General features: G+C 36.5%; 1 protein-coding gene across 1 annotated transcript in view; it reads right to left on the reverse strand.

Annotated features, from left to right (window-relative positions):
- Window positions 1–304: 304 nt before the first annotated feature.
- LOC120782288 overlaps window positions 305–21,577 on the reverse strand; it is a 112,798-nt gene continuing 91,525 nt past the window's right edge. Inside the window, exons 11-16 of the mRNA XM_040114492.1 lie at window positions 20,733–20,941; window positions 16,144–16,306; window positions 10,266–10,487; window positions 6,254–6,538; window positions 3,555–3,679; window positions 305–1,894 (exon numbers count right to left, since the gene is read on the reverse strand). Coding sequence (XP_039970426.1) covers window positions 944–1,894; window positions 3,555–3,679; window positions 6,254–6,538; window positions 10,266–10,487; window positions 16,144–16,306; window positions 20,733–20,941 — 1,955 coding nt within the window. The 3' untranslated portion in view covers window positions 305–943. The remainder of the gene's footprint in view (window positions 1,895–3,554; window positions 3,680–6,253; window positions 6,539–10,265; window positions 10,488–16,143; window positions 16,307–20,732; window positions 20,942–21,577) is intronic.

Raw genomic sequence — 21,577 nt, forward strand, 5'->3', positions numbered from 1 at the left:
CGAGAATTCATAAGAATTTTTAAAATATTCATTTATTATAAATTAAATAAAAAATAAATATCAGTATGAATAAAGGAAATAAATGGAATTTCTAAAAATTTGATTTTCTTACATAACTGCACATTCATTATATTTATTGTCTTATATCTGTGCCTTTGTTAATAACTTTTATTTCATGATATGTGTGCGCATATTTCAAACTTTCATTAAAAATTCTTTGTTCAGAATTTGAAAGTTTAAAAATTAATAAAATGTAGTTTTTAATTAAGTACTTGACTTTTTTACATTTAACGCAGTAAATAAAAAATATTTTTTGTTTGCCAGCTAGATTGGCTTATGCAATAAATTTTTATGAATTTCAATAGTAACAATTTGAAAGTATTGAATTTTGTTAGAAATAGTTTTTTATAAAATAATAAGTTTTGTCATATAAAAGAAAATATAAATGATTAAGATTATAAAACAAATTTAAGAAAAAAGTTTGACCATTTCAAAACTGAGTTGAACATCTGCGAATATTAAATTTGCACATTTTTATGTAGCTTTGCGCCTGCATGTAGGCAACAAGAGAAGTAAAAATATACTGACACCGACGAAGAGTTAGAAAACACGAGTCGGACAACTAAAGAATAGTAATTGAATTATTTGATAGTGAAAATTAACTGGTATCATTAATAGACAATTGAAAGATTAATTACAACAAGTATCACAAAAATTTCTCAAAAATTAAAAACCCATGTTTCAACGTTTTTCTATATACGAAAAAACTACTACACGCGCAACTCGCTATAACATTGTATCAGAAACCCAATCAGACCAATTTAAATGTAAAAGTTATACTTTCCAATTTCCCACAACTCATACCCAGTCTCTTGTGATATAATTGAACCCCGAGTAGGCTTAAGTATGCCGAAAGCATGCCATGCGCTTGCGCCACACGCTTTTAGACGCAACTCTCCTGCTGCGAGTACATGAGCGGCGTTCGGACCGTCACAATTTCACGCGAATACGATTTGCCAATGGCCGAGAGACCGGACAGCGAACTGCTCGGGCTTGTCACGGCCGCTGTTGTTGTAGCCGAGCCCAGACCGCTGCTATTGCTCGACACCAACATTTGACCGGTGACTTGCTGTTGCTGCAATTGCTGTTGCTGCTGCTGCTGGTGCTGCTGATATGTGGGCGGCATTGGCAGAGTGCCATGATGATGATAAATATTGCCAGCAGCGCCATGCACCACACCCGCAGCCGCCATCATTTGCAGCATCGACGAGGCGGACGTATTGTGTTGTTGATGGGCTTGTTGTTGCTGCTGCTGTTGTTGTTGTTGCTGTTGTAGGTGTTGCTGTTGTTGTTGCTGCTGCAGCTGATGATGATGGTTGTGCGGCAGCGTATGATAACCGCCCGGATGCGAGGGCATTGTGTACATCTGCACTGCGCCGGGCGACACCGTCGATGGTGTGCCCTGTGAGGCAGGCGAAGAAATGCTTGGCGGGAAGGGGGATACAGATGCCGATGACGAGCAGCCAGCATTTGCCGTGCCACCCGTCGTTGTTGTTTTGTAGTGATCTATCTGCGCGTATATCGTCGGCTCTTCAAAGTAATCGTATGATGGTGGTGGTGGTGGTGTTTGTTGCGCCGACGCCGTTGGCTGCTGCTTGAGGCGTTGTAATGTACTCGCACCAGCATTGGCCGGAATGTTGGGCAACATCTTGCGTACGCTGGAGCCGTGCGGCAGTGTGCCGCCGATAGTGACGGACATGTTGTTTGTATTTATGCCGGCGCCTTGTAGCAACATGCTGCTGCTGCAATCGACCGAAATGGACTTTTTAGGTATGCCACTGGTGCTGGCGCTGCCGGGCGCCAGTGTTAGCTCGGCATAGTGCAGCTCATCATCCTACAATGAAAGTGGAGTTTGGAAAGTGTTAGAAACATTTTTCATTTCAGATTAACTATCACTGTGTAGGGTGTGAATAGAGATTTCTTGCTCATACAGTTTTTAATGAAAATTTAAATATGTATTTAATTGTGAAATAAATTGTATTATATGTATTACTCTGTAACATCAGCAGCTGTGAATATTATTTTGAACAAATCTGAAACTAAAACAATATACAACATTATTTTTGGCTGCACCGAAGCTAATACTCTTCACAATTGCACGTTTTACTGCATAACAAAGTATAAAAAGATCTTTATTCTGATTTTGATCGGTCAGCTATAAGCTACACACTCTCGATGTGAACAATGAGTAGCTTCTTGATAAGAAACGCATGATTGCTAAATTGCAGACCGATATCTCAATAACCGAGAGACTAATTGGCATATATATAAGCAGATGGGCATTGCTGAATTCACTCAGCTCCTCACGCTCATATACTTTATAGCTTCCCCGGCGTTTCCTTTTGCGTATTACAAACATCGTGCCAAACCCCTGTTCAGTATATAAGGAGGGAATATAAAACGTGAAAAGATCATTACGATCTAAGGGCTTTAATTCTTATCTTTCAGCTATATATTTAGAAATAAGGTCTTAAACTAAATCTCTATCATTTAAGCAATCTTCAAGGGGATCTGTAGTTTTATAACTAATATTACTGGAAAATGGAAGTAACAAATCTAGAATGCTTTGGCAAGTATGAGTTACTCAGGTTTCTTTAAAGTTTCTTCCCAGTTTAACAAATCGAGTAATTCTACTTGAAAAGTTTTTTTTTCCACATAACCTCAATTTTCACAGATAGTTTAAAATTGTTTATTCTAAACTCACATTCTCTTTCTTTTCCATTATTTTGTTGGCTTCTTATGCTTTGAGCAAACTTTTCTTTGAGCAGATAAAAGTCCGGAGCATAAAAAAGTATATGAATAAAATTACGTCAAGCAAAGTCGATTGACACTTTTCATGCACAATTAATGCAAAGTAATTCCACGAAGTTATTAAACATTCAATTTTGTTGTAAAACAAAGTAATTAAAACTTTGGTTGATTGTCTACAAGAAATCATCCTCGCGCTAGCACGTGTAGTTACCAGCCAACTTGAGCGCTGGGCATACACCTATACCTACAGCCATGAACATATGTACATACATCTATACTTCTATAGGCTGCCATCTTAACACCATTGTAACGGCATATCTTCCAACATTTTCTCAGCCATTCACGGCGTTTTCTATCTTCATTATCGACGCACCAGTTGACGGTGTCTTTGGCAAAACAAAGACCCACTGCTAACTTGTCCGGAATCCTTAGGCATGTAAATGTGTGTGTGTGAGTGTGTGTGTGTGTGAACATTACCAGGCCAACTCAAGCCACAACCGATGCAGAAAAGTGTACAAAAGAGAAAGGAAATGTAGCAAAGTCGAGGAAGACAAAAATAAATAAAAACTTTCGAATCTAAATTCGAAAAAAAGCAAAAGAAAGTCGTAAGAGTTTCCTCAAGAGAATGATAACAAAAGCACTCACTTACACACAACATTGATGAATTAATTTTAAGACAAAAAAGCATCTACACGGTGTCTGTGCGTTATAGGAGAGCGCATGTGCGTGCGGTTGCTACTCACCTTATTGCTTTTGTATGCGCCAAGCTCGTCCGTTAGTGGTTTACAGCTAATTTCCGCTTCACTTGTCGTGGACAGATGGCCGGATGGTGTTTGTGTTGCTGATTTCTGTTTGTATTCACCATCGACTGCAAAGAAAGGCACTTTTTAAATTATCGCATAATTTTGTGTGCGTCTCTGTGTTGGCGTATCACTTGCAAGTTTAGAATTTGACATATTTTAGGAAATTTTCGGAAGTTGCCAGATTTCTAATTTTGCTTAAAAGTTTACCAATTATGAATAATCATGAACTTGTCTGCTAAGATGTTGCAAGATTTTCTAGCCAGGTCAGTTCGTAAAACAGACACGCGGTTCGAACATAGGAGGAATCTATCTATGCCCAATAAATCTGCTGAAAAAAAAATTTGTTTTATGTATATTCCCGTAGCATTGTGTACAGCTTATAACATTTTTGTTTTCCCAACAGTGGCTTGTATGTAATATATGATGCTCATCGAGCTTGAGGCGAAGATAAATTGAATTCGGTGTTACATATCTTATCGTAATACAAAAAAGAAAATATGCTAAAAACTTTTTTCTTTAAGCGTTTCCTGCAGAACATCGCCCATTTTAACTATTCAGTTTAAATCATATTTATTGTAATATAGTAATTAAACACACTTATGTTCACAGTTATTTACAGTTAAAAAGTGCGCCTAATCGCTCTACAACCACGTCTAATTTCACCAAAATTGACTGACGTGCTGTTAATGGGTTGGAATTAGTCTAAGAAGAACCTACATATAAAGATTTCCTTTATGCTTTTTAATACCTCTAAAGTTTTACCAATACCTGAAAATATTCCTGTGTCCTTGGAGCTCTCAGCTTGCGATAGTATAAAGTGTGTACCTTCGCCGGAACTTTGCCTTTCCTTCTATATTAATATTCATGCTTATTATAATATAAGGGTGGTGTGTTGAGGGTAGTCGAAAAAGTCTTTTCGTATTTCCAATCAAACTTCAACTATTTTTTTTTTTATTTATAATGAACTTTAATGAACCAAATATGTACCATTTTGGTCGAACACTTTTTGTCATTTTTCCCACTAGAGACATTATTCCATCAGTGTAAAACCTTTCTGGTTTCTCGGCGAAAATCAGCGACAAGTAATTTGCACAGACTCCCTTTGGAGCGAACTTTACTCCATTAAGGGAGTTCTGCATTGACCGAAACAAATAGTAGTCCGATGGTGCAAGGTCAGAGCTATATGGTAGATGCTTCAAAACTTCTCAGCCAAGTCTCCCAGTTTTTGTCGAGTCGCCAAAGATGTGTGTGGTCTAGCGTTGTTTTGATAGAAGACGAAGCCCTTTCTCTTGATCAGTTCCTGCCGTTTTTTCCAATGGCTTGCTTCAATCTCATCAGTAGTTGACTTTAAAATGTATAATTAATTGTTCTACCCGGTTAGAGCAGCTCACAGTGGATAGTTCCTTTTCAATCCAGCTTCAGAAATGGTTTGAATTCATTTTGTTTCAGCAAAGAATCGCCGATGTTAATTCGCTTCATTAAATTTTTCACAGACAATTCATGTGGTACCCAAACATCGAGCTTCTTATTGTAGCCAGCCTTTTTTAAATGGTTCAAAACCGTTTGATGATGAAAGTTAAGTACCTTAGCGATGTCATGGCTGCTTATGTGACGGTCCTGGTTAATTTTTTCCATAATTTCATCGACTTTTTCAAGGATAGGTTGACCAGATCGAGGTGTATCTTTCACATTGAAATTTTCAGAACGGAGCCGAACGAACCATTGTTGTGCTACATGAACTGATACCGCATCGTCTCCGTAAACTTCACAAATTTCGTTGGTGGCTTGCATAGCATTCTTCCCTTTTTATACTCAACAGCTACAACTTTTTTCGACTTCCCCGAAACTAGTTCTTTTTTGGTTAAATGAAGCTTGAAATCTCATCTTTCCAACACCATATGTTATGATACAATGTGATTGGTACCATTGGAGATATACGACTGCAACAACATTTATTGACAAAATACGAAAATACTTTTTCGACATCGCAATATTAAAGAATTTGCTAAATTTTTATTATCTGAGCTTTAATGACTATAATACCGAATTCGTTTCCCGTTTCTTCTTTATCTGCGTTTTAATGTCATTTGACAAAGAGAGAATGATATCGGCTTAAGCCGCCTACCTTTTGCTTGATTGATTTTACTGGAAACATTTTCAATTAATTGCGACCACACATTTTCAGTAAACGCCTTTAAAAAATATTTCGTTTGCATTTAAACATATACGTATGTGTACCCAAGTTCCTACAGTAACGTGACGTTTGGCTAGCTGTGAGTCTACAACAAAGTGTTGCGTACGAATGAATGAATATTCCTGCCACTTGTAATGCCGGCAACCTCTTGGCCTACATACAACTGTGCTGCGGGCCCAATCACCTGAAGCTCGTCTGTGTTTTCATTTGATGGCACACAAACATTGTGACATCTGAAATACGACAACTCTTACCATAAGTTAAATGCTTTCTTCACTGTGCACTTTGCCGGTCAGGCATTTATCGTGATCTACTTATATGCAAATACACAAATATTTATGTGTGAAGACTGTCTGAAAATGCACTCCTCCTTCTCTCTGCATTAACACACTCACATGCATTGCAGTCAGTTGACTCTTTGTTTTTGTTGGTTTTGCTTACTCACCTTCATTGTATGGCACAACATCGGGATTCTTCTCGTCGTACATCTCCTCCGAATGACTTAATGGCAAAGAGATTTTGTCCTTAATTTGTAAATTGCCTGGTCGTGAGAATTTCGCATTTTGATGTTGATATTTTTGCTGTTGTTTGTGTGAACGTAATTTCAATGCTGCAATGGTACCGATGGTAATGCAGACCAATGCCACCAAAATGCCAACGAAAATGCCCACCGACAGTATGGGTGTGAGTTCGAAATTGGATTGTGTACCCTTGTAGGACGTGAGCGCAACTATAAAGAAGAAGAAAAAGAGAAAGAACATTGTAAAGATAAGCTTATTATGAATACTGCACTGCAAATGCATACATAAGATGACCAGAGGTTAACATAAAAGAGGGAACAGTAACTCAAGCACAAGCAAGGTTATGGTAAAACAAAGGTTTTTCCATGATAACAGGCAGGATCGGATTTGGTCTGAAGGCGAGTAGTGAAAGTCGTGAATTTACTGATTATGTCTTGGAAAAACTTGAAAGCAATAACGATTTTTTTAAGAAAGTCGTCTTCACCGATGACACTTACTTTCATCTGAGTGGTGCGGTAAATAAACAAAGCTTTCGATTCTGGTGTGAAGAAGATCCACAAATTTTTCGTGAACTATTACATTCAACAAAAATGACAATTTGGTCTGGAGGGATTATCGGTCCGTTCTACTTTCGAAATGAAGGTGCCAAGTCTGGTATAGCGGCTCAGAGGCAGAAATTAATTGATTAATTGGAAAACATTTCTGCTCCAAAACCATTTAAGTAAGAATGTAATCAAATTCATTGGTAAGTTGAAATTGCTTACTCTCCGCCCATTTCTTCTGAAAGAAGAGAGCTAAAAGCTTTGTGCCTTGAAAGTGGTAGGTAGGTATAATTCGTTTCTCATAGTTTTTGTATAATTGTTTTCATTGAAAATATGATCAAACCGAATTGATTGACAACTAGCTCTTTAAGTCAGACTTAGGGGATCTTCTCAAGGTTTAAGGAAATGGCAACGCTTTACTTACCTAATGAAAAACAAAAGGCGCACTTTGAAGAAATAATTTTATAAAAACAAGTCTACGCGTACCAGGTCTCCTTTTGCAAGACAAGACTCTTTAAATTACAATATTTAAAGCGAAAGTATGTGTTGTTGTGGCGGTCATCGTTTTGCAACTTCGCCGCTGCGGCATCTAATTAGTATTGCAATTTACATTATTTTATACGCTCTTCTTTCACACATTTCAGCGCCTTTACTTCACCATTTAGTTCTACTTTTTATATGTTTTTGCTTTCAAATTTGTGCCATTTTTTTATTCCACTGACGCTAAGGGTTTCCGTCATTTTCATTAAACCTAATCATTTTAAATTTTCCACTTCCTACAGCTCTTTGTCGGGGCGATCACCTTGCAATTTATCTCCTTTTCTGCCGTTTGCACAGCGGATGGGCTAACATGTATCGGGTGATTTTTTAAGAGCTTGATAACTTTTTTTTAAAAAAAACGCATAAAATTTGCAAAATCTCATCGGTTCTTTATTTGAAACGTTAGATTGGTTCATGACATTTACTTTTTGAAGATAATTTCATTTAAATGTTGACCGCGGCTGCGTCTTAGGTGGTCCATTCGGAAAGTCCAATTTTGGGCAACTTTTTCGAGCATTTCGGCCGGAATAGCCCGAATTTCTTCGGAAATGTTGTCTTCCAAAGCTGGAATAGTTGCTGGCTTATTTCTGTAGACTTTAGACTTGACGTAGCCTCACACAAAAAATAGTCTAAAGGCGTTAAATCGCATGATCTTGGTGGCCAACTTACGGGTCCATTTCTTGAGATGAATTGTTCTCCGAAGTTTTCCCTCAAAATGGCCATAGAATCGCGAGCTGTGTGGCATGTAGCGCCATCTTGTTGAAACCACATGTCAACCAAGTTCAGTTCTTCCATTTTTGGCAACAAAAAGTTTGTTAGCATCGAACGATAGCGATCGCCATTCACCGTAACGTTGCGTCCAACAGCATCTTTGAAAAAATGGCGCCTTTAACGCCTTTAGACTATTTTTTGTGGGGCTACGTCAAGTCTAAAGTCTACAGAAATAAGCCAGCAACTATTCCAGCTTTGGAAGACAACATTTCCGAAGAAATTCGGGCTATTCCGGCCGAAATGCTCGAAAAAGTTGCCCAAAATTGGACTTTCCGAATGGACCACCTAAGACGCAGCCGCGGTCAACATTTAAATGAAATTATCTTCAAAAAGTAAATGTCATGAACCAATCTAACGTTTCAAATAAAGAACCGATGAGATTTTGCAAATTTTATGCGTTTTTTTTTAAAAAAAAGTTATCAAGCTCTTAAAAAATCACCCGATATATACACGTATATAAAGATATGCTTCAATCCTTCCTCACTCGCTCGACAGCTACTTAAGTCTCGGCAAAATCCAATTTTCTATTCTAAATTATACGCCAGCGCACTTAAGTGTACACTCAGGCGTTTAGCCGAGCCACGCTTGTGCGCTGCTACCTAGGCGTTTTTGCGGTCTTAACGTTTACTATCTTTTCGGACACTTTCTTCTGCATAATTTAAGGTGAAGTGCTACTTACACCAGCAAAAAAAAAAAATAAACTTGGGAAATAAGTATATAAGCGCATAAATTGAAATGAGTTCTAGGTTCCAATTTTTCTGAACTTTCTTTTTTCAGCTTTTTGGTTCTCATCGCAATTTTTTTCTTTTCTTGTAGCACAAATAACGCTTATAAGCTGCCATAACCCAAACTACACAGCAAATGCTACCTTTTCAAAGGGTAAGAAAAACGAAGACTTACTTGACGAGTAAGCAACCCGAGAAAATGTAAAAAATATATTTTGAAATATCGGGTTAGACGCAGTTGGGGTAATAAAAAAGGATTGCTCACATTTTTTCTTCATTTTCCCATTACACATTTCTACAAGCGTACATTTAGTTGCCTGTCAATTTGTTAAGTCTGCATTGTTATGCGAAGAAAATGTCTTAATTTCAATTATGTCAGAAAAATTGGTTTACATGATTCAACGAGTAGGGTTTTCATGTTGCAGCGCTTGAATTAAATACATAAATACCGCTTGAATTTTTAAAGAGAGCGGTTTTTGATCTCAACTCTTAAAGAGGTGTTCTTTATAGCACACAAGTGTTCGAAATTTAGTAACAAATTTACTTTTAAAGTAAATGGTGGCGGAAAGGTTTGCGGAGAATTGGAAATAAATCAGACTAGCTATATGATTTATATTTAGGTAAGTTAGTGCTGTATGCAAAATGAAACCGGTCTCTTGAAAAACTCAAAACTTCGATTTTTAAAGTATAAAGTAAATAAATGAAGATTCAAAATCTGTGCCCAGTTTGGTTGCTGGTACACGAACAAATCTAATACCTATACTAAGAGGCCAGATACGATATCCTCGTTAGATATGGAAGGTTTTCCAATGGCAACTATACCGCAGATGTCGCGATTTGTGTAAAAATAATTTTTCGCAATATATTTTTATAGTTTGTGCTTTCATAGTATCGTTTTGACAAATTCAATGCTTAAGGGATGATTTGACTTTGCGAGAATTATACCAAAGTGTAATACGATAATATGTTTGGCAAAAAAAAATCATTCAGTGTTGTGAGCTGTAGAAACCTATCGGATCGCTTGTATGTTGGCTAGATTACATTATTCATCTTAACACTTGCATATTTAAAATATTTGACTTTCCTTAATTTCCTATGAATTTACTTTGTTAGTCTGAATGACATATTAATAAGAGGGAATAAAGTCAAATTCTATGGATCTAGTATTCTTTTAAATTGATCACAGCTAGTGCCTCAGTAAATACATAAATTGATCAACGAGTTGTTCCGGGCTTTCCTTTCGGTTATATACCACATATTGAGCCTTCGAAATTTATTAAAAATCCTACGCTCTATTTTATACTCGTATATTATCCGAATAATGCTATCCAAATAAATCCAAATAATTTCGCAAGTACCTGTTTGCTTCTCCGCCGCTTTCAGCGTATAGCCTTCCACCTGCACCGCTTCGCTACGTCCGCGCAAATTCACTGCATAAACAAATATGCGAAAGAGACGGCCAGAGTCCAATCCAGTGACACTTAAAAGTGGATATTTTGATGAGATATTGGCTTGTAACTGGCCACTATGCTGATCGAAAATTTCCATTAGGAACCATTGTCGTAAGCCGCCGTCAAAGCCTGCATTAGAGTAAAGCATTCAATTATAGGATGAAAATAATATCTAAGATTAAAGTAGCAGGTTTAAAAGGAACAACAAATCTCAGTAGAAAAATATCACGGTTACCTAACAAGGACTATAATGAAAATTATTTCATATTAAAATCGTAATGCTTCACAATCTACCCAGCTGATGAAAAAAAAATGTAAAAAGTGTTTGCTCTGCCTTTCTTGAATTTATAAAGCAGAAATTTTTCTAGAAGACTTTGAGCTTTGCAGTTTAAGATTATTTTTCTCATTGAGTTATAAAACATAAAAAGATAAACTAAGTTTGCCTTACAAAAGTCGAACTTCAACCTTCAATAACTTCCAAATGGATGAGTTAACAAAAAATCTGTTTGAGAAAGTATAAAATGTCTCACTACATCTGCACTTTATGATATGCTTTTATACAATTTTCCAACGTTCTCTCCTTATTTTTATTAATTTGTAAATTTTTAACACTCGTCCCTTGAAATGCTGCGTCAATGAGTTTGTCAGCGGACGCGCCATATGCACAAAGCTGAATGAAAACTGTAAATATTCTGATTTACAGCAGTGCAATGATAAACTTGAATCGAACAAATTTGATTTACGAGAGAAAAAGTTGAATGCAAGGCAAATAAATAAATAAATTCGTTTACGTTTTCGTAGGGACTTATATGTAGATTGTCCATATATACATATATATATAAATATACAAAGAAGTTGATATCGAATATCAAGCTGACAATGCTAGCAGCAGAAAATCGAACGAAAAGAACTATAGAGAATATCAAAGCCCAAATAAAACAACTCAACAATAAGGCAATCAGCAGCAACAGAACTTTGTTCCAACTAACAACAAAAGTGCTATGCACATAGAAATATACATACATTTGTGCATACCAATACAAATAGGAAATTCAAGCAGCCAAGACAAGTCAAGTAGTTGAAGCAAACTTTTCGACTTGTTGGCCTTATTAACCCCAAAACTCGACACTAAATCGAACAACCAAGACGGCGAACTATAAACAAACACCTACATACCAACAGACGGACAGACTGACAGCTTAAATTCCAACTACACGTACAAGGGTACAGTAAAGCTCTCGATGTTCTCACCGGAAAGGTAGCTGCATATAGACTCGCCCACTGGTTGGCTGGCTGACTGCCGGGTTGGAGAGCTGCTTACCCTACACTTGCCTGCATTTTATATGTACATACATACACATATACAAAGGGTATAACAATAGCAACAAAATTATTGACAGCTACAATAAGTACAGCAACACTTTAGCGAAATTGGGGCAACAGCAAGCGGGTTGATGGAAAGGTAGAAGACAGTGAGTGTATATATGTGCATAAATACATTAGAGCGGGTCGATTTACAGGGAGCCAAAAAACAGAAAAATTACGTATGTCTTTATGCGGGACTTTGGCGAAGAGACTTTGAGTCTAAAACCGGTTTCGAGCCAGCAATATTGGAGGCGTGTTGTTTTAGGGATCGTAGAAATTTGTTTGCCAGTTTTACAGATGTCCGAATGAAATTTAATACGTAGATTGGATAACTTTATTACATAACTCCCCTACAGCCCATTATTAAAATTGTTTAAGCTTTACCTTAAAAATCCCTAACGCGAAACTGGTTTTAGACCGATGCGACCCTCTCTAACACACATGCATAACTACCTTTTAAGTATGTATGTATGTTCGTATACTTGGCGGTAGCGTAAAGCAACTAAATAACTGTAACTACAGCTGGAAGTGCAGCAAACTCATACATACATACATGCATGCCTACATTTGCGTAACATATTCGCAAGCTTATGAACTGTACCGCAATGTGGCATGAGTGCCGCCCCATTCTTCCCCCCGTACGTTTACTACTGCACCATCTGAGTCTCATTTAAAAATCATGGACAACTTGAGTGCACTCTTGCATTATGTATGCGACACTCACTCACACGCTCGCGCACACTCTGACTCACTCACATTTGAATGCAGTTTTGCAACGCTTCACATTGCACGCACACACACTCGTACAGGTATACGTTAAACCGATTGTACTATATCAGAATGTAGTTTTCTTTTTATTTTTTCTTGTTTTTACCAATATTCACCATATAAGTTAGTGTCGGCATATATGTACGTATGTGAAAGTTGCAACATTTTCACCTTGAAATTGACAAAAATTTCAGAAATTCATGAAAAATTGCTGGCACTAGCAATTTGTAAATGTATTGAGTTATGTCTGCATGTATGTGTCGGCAAGCGTAAATGGGTAACAGTGTCGTAATTGTCCAACATTTGGACAACCTGACTGTGTCAATCTACCATATTCGTTTGCAGCGCAATAATTTCTCGAATGCTTTCCCAGTGGATGTTGCCAATATTATGAGCATCCTCCGTTATGCACGAGAATACCTCACCTAAGTTATTTCGTGTAAAGTGCCACTTACTCAGCGTTTCAACATTGATAAGTATATGTATATTGCGATGCAGTTAGTGAATCAAATTTATAGAGTAGTATTCACAATAATACGTATATCAATACTTTATGAGTTCACTCGCCAACGCAGTCAGTGTCGTACTTCGATTAGTGAATGACGCAAAACCGTATACGTATCAGTTGACACTACCTATCTTATGAGAGCGCAATGTAAATGAAAACTCGCCGCCGCTTCTATCGTCCGTAACGTGAATATTATGAAAAATTAAAGAGGAAAAGCTAGATATGTGCAAAACCATGCGAACAAAAGAGAACAACGGATTTCTACTACGTTACGGAAATAACTTTTGACAAATTTCGTTGGATACGGACGGTAATTACGGAGGGCGGCATGTTACTAAAAATTTCTGTCTCACTACCTTTAAATGAATTAGGAATGCGTCCGAAAGGGATGAAGATCTTGCAAACTGGGAGAGTAAAGAAGGAAGTTTCTAAACATCGGGCATAGCTGTTTAAATAAACTTCCAAGGAATAATGGATAGTGGTCATTGCAAGTACGACAAAGTGATGACCTGTTTACTGGAAGAAGATATGGCTGAAAAATTCGCTTGAACGGATAAGGTGACATTTGAATTTAAACTGCGCGCGTCGAAGGATTTGGAAGGATTTTAGGTTGGTAGTACTGTCAGTCACATTTATGTCAAATTTCATGTCAAAATATTCATTAGTGTTTGAGATACGAGTCGTTTTGTGAGCTGTTAAAAGTGAGTTTTTTGATTTTTGGTATGTCGAAATTTGTTAAGCAAAGAATTTGCATTAAATTTTGTTTATGGAATCAATTTTCTGCTGCGGATACGTTGAGGATGGTGCAGAAAGCCTTCCGTGATGAGGCTATGTCTAAAAAAATGTTTACAAGTGGTATAGTGAGTTTCAAGCCGGTCGTGAGCGTGTCGAAGACGAAGAGCGTCCAGGGCGACCATCAACCTCAACCCACGAAGCTCACGTTCAACAAATCAAAGATTTGGTGTTGAAAAACCGTCGATTAACAATTAGAGATCTTGCTGATGAAGTTGGTATATCGAAAGGCTCAGCCAATACCATTTTGAAGGATGTTTTGGGCCTAAAGCGCGTTAAATTTCGACTGGTACCGAAAACATTGAATTTTTTGGAAAAAAGGCGTCGCGTTGAAGTGTGTGAAACGATGCTTTCCGACTACCAGGGTGTAATGAAATGCATTATAACTGGCGATGAGGCTTGGATCTATGCTTTCGTACCAAAAGAGACCCGAGACCAAAAAAATCGCGCCAAAGTCGCTCAAAAATCAAGGTCATGTTGACTGTTTTCTTCGATTATCGTGGTGTTGTACATTATGAATTTCTTCCAACCGGTCAAACAGTCAACAAGGAATCTTATTTGAACGTTATGCGTCGTTTGCGTAACGCTATCCGCCTAAAAAGGCCGGAATTGTGGAAAGACAATTCTTGGTTTTTACACCACGATAATGCACCATCCCATACTGCCCTCGAAATTCGTGGTCATTTCGCCGAAAACTCAACCCATATCGTTCCGCAACCACCGTACATATTCACCGAATCTGGCGCCGTGCGACTTCTGGCTGTTCACCAAGCTCAAAAGACCGTTCCGGGGACACCGTTTTTATCCGATAGAGGAGATTCAAGCCACAGCGAAGACGGAACTGAAGGCCATCATCTAAAGTCACTACAGTGTTTCGAAAATTGGAAACTCCGTTGGCATAAGTGCACTGCATCGGGAGGGGATTACTTTGAAGGGTATCAAATTGATTTGCAAGAATAAATAAAGAATTTTCAAAATAAATACAATGTCACCTTATTTTTTTGGCACAGTAGTATAATGGAATATGAAACGAAGCTAAACAACTGCACTCAACTCAATGAAGGTTAATCTATTCCCAGCAAGTGTCCAGTTCATTCGTATTTATTGGCTTTTTGTTTCTTTTGACAAAACTTTACTCGACTTGACTTATTCATTTACACTCTAACTCATAATGCGGTTTTATTAGTTAGTAGTCTTTTAATTAAAAGAAAATACTGGTACATAACACGCAAATAAAAACACAAAAGCAGAGTATGCGCCAGGAGAGTGAGTAAGAAAAGAAACAAAAGAAGCAAGCAAAAGTCTTAAACAACTTTGATGAGCCAGAGAAGTGGCCACTTTAGTTAATCAATCCACAGTTTTAACTTGCAGAAACTTTAACTTGCTGCACATTCTACTTTTGTTTTCTTTCTTATTGTTTTCATTTCTTCTGCCATGAGCTTATTAGCTGAGTTTTTACAATGCGTTTCTTTTTTGTCCTGCCAAACCAACGGGGTAAAGTTAAAGCTATGTGAGCTTTGCCAAGGATTTATCAAGAAATGAGCGTAGCAGGAAGATAAGTAAGCTGAAAGTGTTGCAGTATTTTAAATGAATATAGTAGAGTATAAGCTGACCTGCTTTCTATACTCTCTACTAACTTAATTACGCTTGTGAGTAGTGTGTCGAAGTATAATGGATTTGTATATTGCCTAAAACGAACTTGTTTAAATTACCATTATCTTTTAAAATGGTCTTATTATTTAAGGCAATCTGATTGACTTGCCAATTTTTTTTCAGCTTTTACTACCCCCCATTATAAGAATTCTATTAAAGAATCTATCAGCGAGCACACCATGAAATTTCAAGCTACACAATGATAAATATTTTGGGACTGAGAGGATTCTTATTCCTATTCTTAATTTAACCAACACATTATATATACACGTTCCATCATGTGATCACAACACTATAATCACAAACTCTTATTGATTTTTCTTGATTGTAGCATCTGAAATCCTTTGAAGAATGTTTTTCTACGTTGAAGCATTTTGACTGGCAAGCTTTCCTTCATTTTTTATAGATGTTTTTTCTCTAATTATAGCTTATAATTATTATTCAGGTACAAATAAAGGGTTGTCAAGTTAATTTAAACTGATTAACTGACAATTTTTATGTTGAAGATAAGTCGTCCTATAAAGCCTACTTGTTTTTGATCCTCCGTATATCAGCTATAAGCAGTATATTTGATTGTTGGCATTGATTCTCAGGAAAACCATGTGATGCATTGAGCTTACATTGAAGCAAATGCGTTCAAATTATTTATTCGTGTAGATCACTATTTCTTGAAAGGACAATTCAGACAATTCCACTTACCTTCCATACAATAGACCTCCAACGAGTCGGATGTCTGATTGAATATGGTGCAATTGGCTGGCATTTCTGGCTTTCCAGCCGCAATCAAATGAAAGACGCAGGGTTCTCTCTGCTGACCAACATTGTTATCTGCCCAACACATGATGGTGCCGAAGTCCATTTCCTGAAAGAAAATATCACTTACTTAAACCAAGCAAAGGCAATAAATTCTAACATGGCCAAACCAAATGAATGAGTTAATAGATTATTAAAAAATAATATTAAAATGAAATAAATATTAAATTGTATTTAAAAATTCAACACATTTTTGAAACAGTAGAAGTATTACAACTACAATTTCTCTAACTCCCCACTGTATTTTCTCACCTGTCGGCATTATATCTAGATGCTACAATGGAAGCTTCAATTTCTTCTGACATGTTTCCAACAAAGTTAACTTCTCGTTAACGAAGCTTTGCAGTGGATTCAATTTGACAGATGCTCGTAAAATAGCAAATTTACAAACAGAAAATGTGTTTCTCTTTTTTCCGAAGACACATACATACATATACATAAATTATACACCCTCGTACTTTTTTAGTTGTCAGCAGACGCATGCAACATACATACAAACCAAAGAATGACGCACATATGTATGTATACAATTCTGCGTACATAAAGACGTACTCACATGCATATATGTCACTCGTACTCGAAGTAGTGTTCTCTGATTTTATTTATTTACAAACTCAATGAAAGACATTTATTTGTTCTGAATCTCACGCATTGCAACACAGAAGCCATTTACATACATATATACATATATATAATAATACATACATATATATATATATGTATGTATACATATCATATACCACATACAAGTAATGCATTGCAGTTAAAACACACGAAACTTCACAGAGCTGGTCTCCTTTAGTTGCCCAGCAGAAAAAGAACTTTTTTTTCTCCGAGCACGGGTGTGCGGTATATTTTATTATCTGGCGAATCGTGTGCTTAAGAAAACGTATAGGGTGTGATGATTTGCATTAGAAATATAGAAGGTGTGACTGAAAAGTACCTTGAATAGTATTCTTCAAAAAACAGGTTCGTATTAACACTTCGTGTTGACCCGTAATGGTTCTAGGCAGTATCTAAGACCTTAACTGAGTAATAAACTCACTTGGAAAAGAAATGCTGATTTACTGTTATTAAAATTTTTGATTTTTGACTCAGGTTGATATTAAGAAAGTTATCAAGAACATTTTGTACACTCAGAAACTGCTTTAAATTTATATAATCCAGCCATTGGTTGAGAAAATTCAAAATTAGAATGTGTCAGTAAACAATTGTTATCCTTTAAGAATATAATCAACCCATCCGCTGGGTTTCACATAGTATAGAAGTTGCAGGTAAAGTAAAAGAAACTACATTTTATCAGATTACAAGATTACCAATTGTCGGACTGGTATGGATGGGTTGGTATGAGGATAGAAGAGAAATAGAGAGGCGAAAATAAATCACTGCCAAGAGTAATAAATTCTACGAGATGGCAATAGTTTTGGTAAAGAAGGCAGAAAGCAAATACTTGGACTGAAGTTATGTAAGGAAACACAATATGCAGAAAGTTCTTGAAAAAGTGAACAATAAAATTTCGGTTATTTTAACCATTAATAAAATAGACTAGAGTGACCGGCCGCCATTGAAATAATTTGTGCTGGTTTCCAACCTTCAACTCTCTAGTTTTGTTTAATGCATGTTTCCAAATCGAGTAGTAAAGTCAAATAAAATTTCTCTCATTTGATCTTTCTGAGGCTTTGCTTTAGAAGAACAATAGAACTTCCCTTCAAGGCTTCTTACCCGAAACGATTGAAGCGATAAACTCTAATAGAATCCAAATTGACAAAAATTTGTGCAAACAAATTACTAATTTAGCCACCGCCAACATCTTTTGAAACTCTTTCCTTCTTCAAACTCAACAGAGTGTGGCTTGTCACTCACTTGTCCACTGAGCCGACGACACACACACACGCATCTCTAAATGGTATCGTGTTGGTGAGCGTGTATGAGCCAACTGCCCGACGGCAAATGACATAAAATGGTAGAAATAATAAACAGTCCAAATACTAGCAACAACAACAAAAAAGTTTCTTTATTAGTTTAAGTATGTGTGTTTCCGAAAGTAACAGATGTCTAAAATAGTTTTGTTGCTTTTGCCCAGCAACGTCGATGTTCAGCTGACTTCCTCGACACTTGGGAGAGAGGATTTTGTTGGCATGTAAATACTTATATTGTATATACTATATTGTATAAAGTCGTGTGAATGCTTTCACTTCTGTTTCGAAACTTTTCAGATTTAACGAAATTTCACCCAAAAAATCTGGTTCGAAAATTTAATTTTTACTTTTGTAAATTGAATTTTGTAAATATATGCAATTCTTTCGAAAAGCCACATAAGATTATACAGTTCTGAAATATTTAATATTGAGCTTTTGAATTGCGTATAGAAGCTATTTGAATAAACTTTTCCCTTTCTTTGTATGTGTGTTATTAGAACAAATTCTAAATATTTTTCTGCCAGATTTTACGTTTAAAAACGACCAAGGAAAGTCTAAAGCTGAACTCAACTACTTGTTCTATCAGATATCACAGGTCAAATAAGCTGTGCTGCCTCATCTGATCTTATCTGCAATAGCTTTATACAAAAAAAAATGGTTTAAGAATATGATTTATGAATACTCTATGAAGAAAATCCTGATATGTTGTTTCTAACGAAAGCACAAGTACTAAACTTTCAGAGAACTCACCAGTGGTTGAAAATATAGCTATTGTGAGAGAGATCTAATATAAGAACCTAGCAGTAAAAAAAGGAACATTTAGTAAGTCATTTATTACTAGTATTTTTCAAAGCTCTTAAAAGGCGGATAATGGGGTGGAAGAAGACGTGGTAGATTAGAACACCGGTAGAGCAATCTCAAAGCAGAAAAAGGTTATATTCTTTGGTTATACGTGAATCATCTATAGGTAATTGGAATCTAGGTATTGTTGCTAGAGAGCTTAAAAAAAGTTATGAGCACTTACTAGAAATTCTTTCTTCGCTTTAGATGATAGATAATAAAAATGTAGGCATAGTAGAGCTTACTTAAACAAACATATGTTTGCAAAAACACAAATTCAAGTGAATGTAAATGTAACAATATAAATGCTGTCGCGCCGCCTCACCCCATACACAGCTGAAGAAGGCAAGACGTAGCTGATTCTCTTTCATGCATATATACAAGTATACGAAAGGATTACATATATTTGTGTGAAGTGCTTCATTTTAAAATATTATATTCACATAAATAAACGGAAACCGGAAGCGGCAAATATGTCATCGAAGCGGAAAGAAACTTTCCAGTTTATATCACATACAGCGACATGTGAACCTTTTAGGGGGAATAATTTATAATTTATCGCCGAGCAAGAGGAAGAAATGTTAAAAGTTGAAGAAAATGATTTCGGGCTTAGCTTTTAGCTTGACGTTATCCAATATTTTTTAATATTAATGCAGAAGAGGTACGCAAATATATCTGGCGACAGATGGCTGAAAACTTTAATTTTTTTTTGGAAAGTAGTGCGGGAGAAATAAATTTGCACAGTTTTATCAAAAACATCAGGAATGCATCGCTAGTTCGAAGAAAAATATTAAAAGTAGTTTTCTTTGATTCCAAAAGAAACAACAAAGAAATAAAAAATGTATTGAATCCAGTAATTTTCGCAATGCATAGAGGTTTGATAAGAGGATGCAAGAGATACATGACTGACAGACTCAAATACCAACTACATTTTTCTATGAGTGTCTTAAAGTCGCAGTTCGTCAACAGGTTAGTTGTGAAAGTATAGTGGTTTTGCTAGACGCCAATGGCTAAAGTTGTTTGGAGGAAAGCGATAAAAATGATCTCAACACTTTCATTATTCAGACGAATCGACTGGAATCGAAGTTAGGCGTCTGAATTGGTTTGTAATATGATCAAAGCGCTTCAACACAACACAGTAGCCCGCAGCTATCCAAGCGTAATCCCAGAGCTATATCCAAAGAGGCAATATTTGATCAACCTTGTGGCCTAATTTTGATGTCATGTTGTTTTTTTGGAGGGCTAAAGCAATGTTAGTCAAACTTATTTTACCTTAGCCTTAGAAAAGTGACGTTATCGAGAAGTTAATGCAGAGCAGACTTTACTGAGACGAAAGTCCACTTGTGCGTCATTTCAGCATCAATCTTCAATGTCTAAGACTTTTATTTTCAGTTGTAGATTTGTAACTTCCATAAAATATACCTCCCATTCAGTTCTAACCTCTTACGAGCGGTGCTTAAGTACCTTCAGTAAAACCAAAACTTTATATTGCTCAAAAAACCTCTCAAACACTTCGAAATAAAAGTAAAGTTAAGAGTGTCAGCCATTCGCCTCGATAAATAAATATGCATTTGCTGACATGTGTATGCGCATCATCATATATGCATGTAGCTTGGTAACTGAGTGAAATGTGGTAAACATAAGTTCCAAATGCATAAGAATAATTTATGCCGCCTTAGTCTATATGTAAGTATATGTGTGTGTGTGTGCACTCACCTTGACCGGCGTGTAGGTCAATGTCGATCCCTGCGCTGAATGTGCACGGAAACCACTCTGCGGCATATCAAATGTCTCTGCCGTATTATTGAAGGACCATTTGAAATTTTCCGGCGGTGGAAATGCATCAACTTCACATAAAATCTCGGCGGCCTCATTACGCGCCACACCATAAATTTTCTTCTGATCCGGACGGCAAATGGGTTTGTCTGTAGAAAATATAAAAAATAAACAACAACAATGTGAAAAGATTCTATTTTTTTTACAACTATAACACATGAATATAGTACATATATAGCAGGCAATGTGCAACTGTGTGTGAATACGTAAATAAGGTGCTGCGGATTGTGGTTGTGTTTAAAAAAGGAAGTGGTAAGCCAGTGACGATCCGTTGAGTAAAGAGACATGTCTATATATTTGTATATATATATATATTTGTACATATATAAATATATTTGTTTACATATTGAGGATATTTTTATACTGTTACCAGCTGGCCACCCGTAGCAACCAACACCTAGCTACCTTTAAGTATAATCCCAGCATTATGAAAGCTTTTTGATGCTCCTGCGATGCACTAAGTTGAAGTAAATAAATATCAGTGAAGACTAAATGCTAGCACAAAAAAGATTCCCTACTAATAGTGCAACGGAATTCCAAAGAAAATGCGATGTAAAAATCTCAGCAGTGACTTCTTTCGCTTTCGACCACGCGCGAGCTGCATACTTGCACAGAAACTGAGTCAAGATAGGCTTTTACAATTTTTTTTATTCTTTATTCGAGCTTTATTTTCAGTTTTTCGCTGTTTTATTTACTTGCAACTGCATTTTTACAATTTAATTCTT

Source organism: Bactrocera tryoni, chromosome 1 (assembly GCF_016617805.1).
Source record: "Bactrocera tryoni isolate S06 chromosome 1, CSIRO_BtryS06_freeze2, whole genome shotgun sequence".
In the NCBI taxonomy this organism is placed as follows: domain Eukaryota; kingdom Metazoa; phylum Arthropoda; class Insecta; order Diptera; family Tephritidae; genus Bactrocera; species Bactrocera tryoni.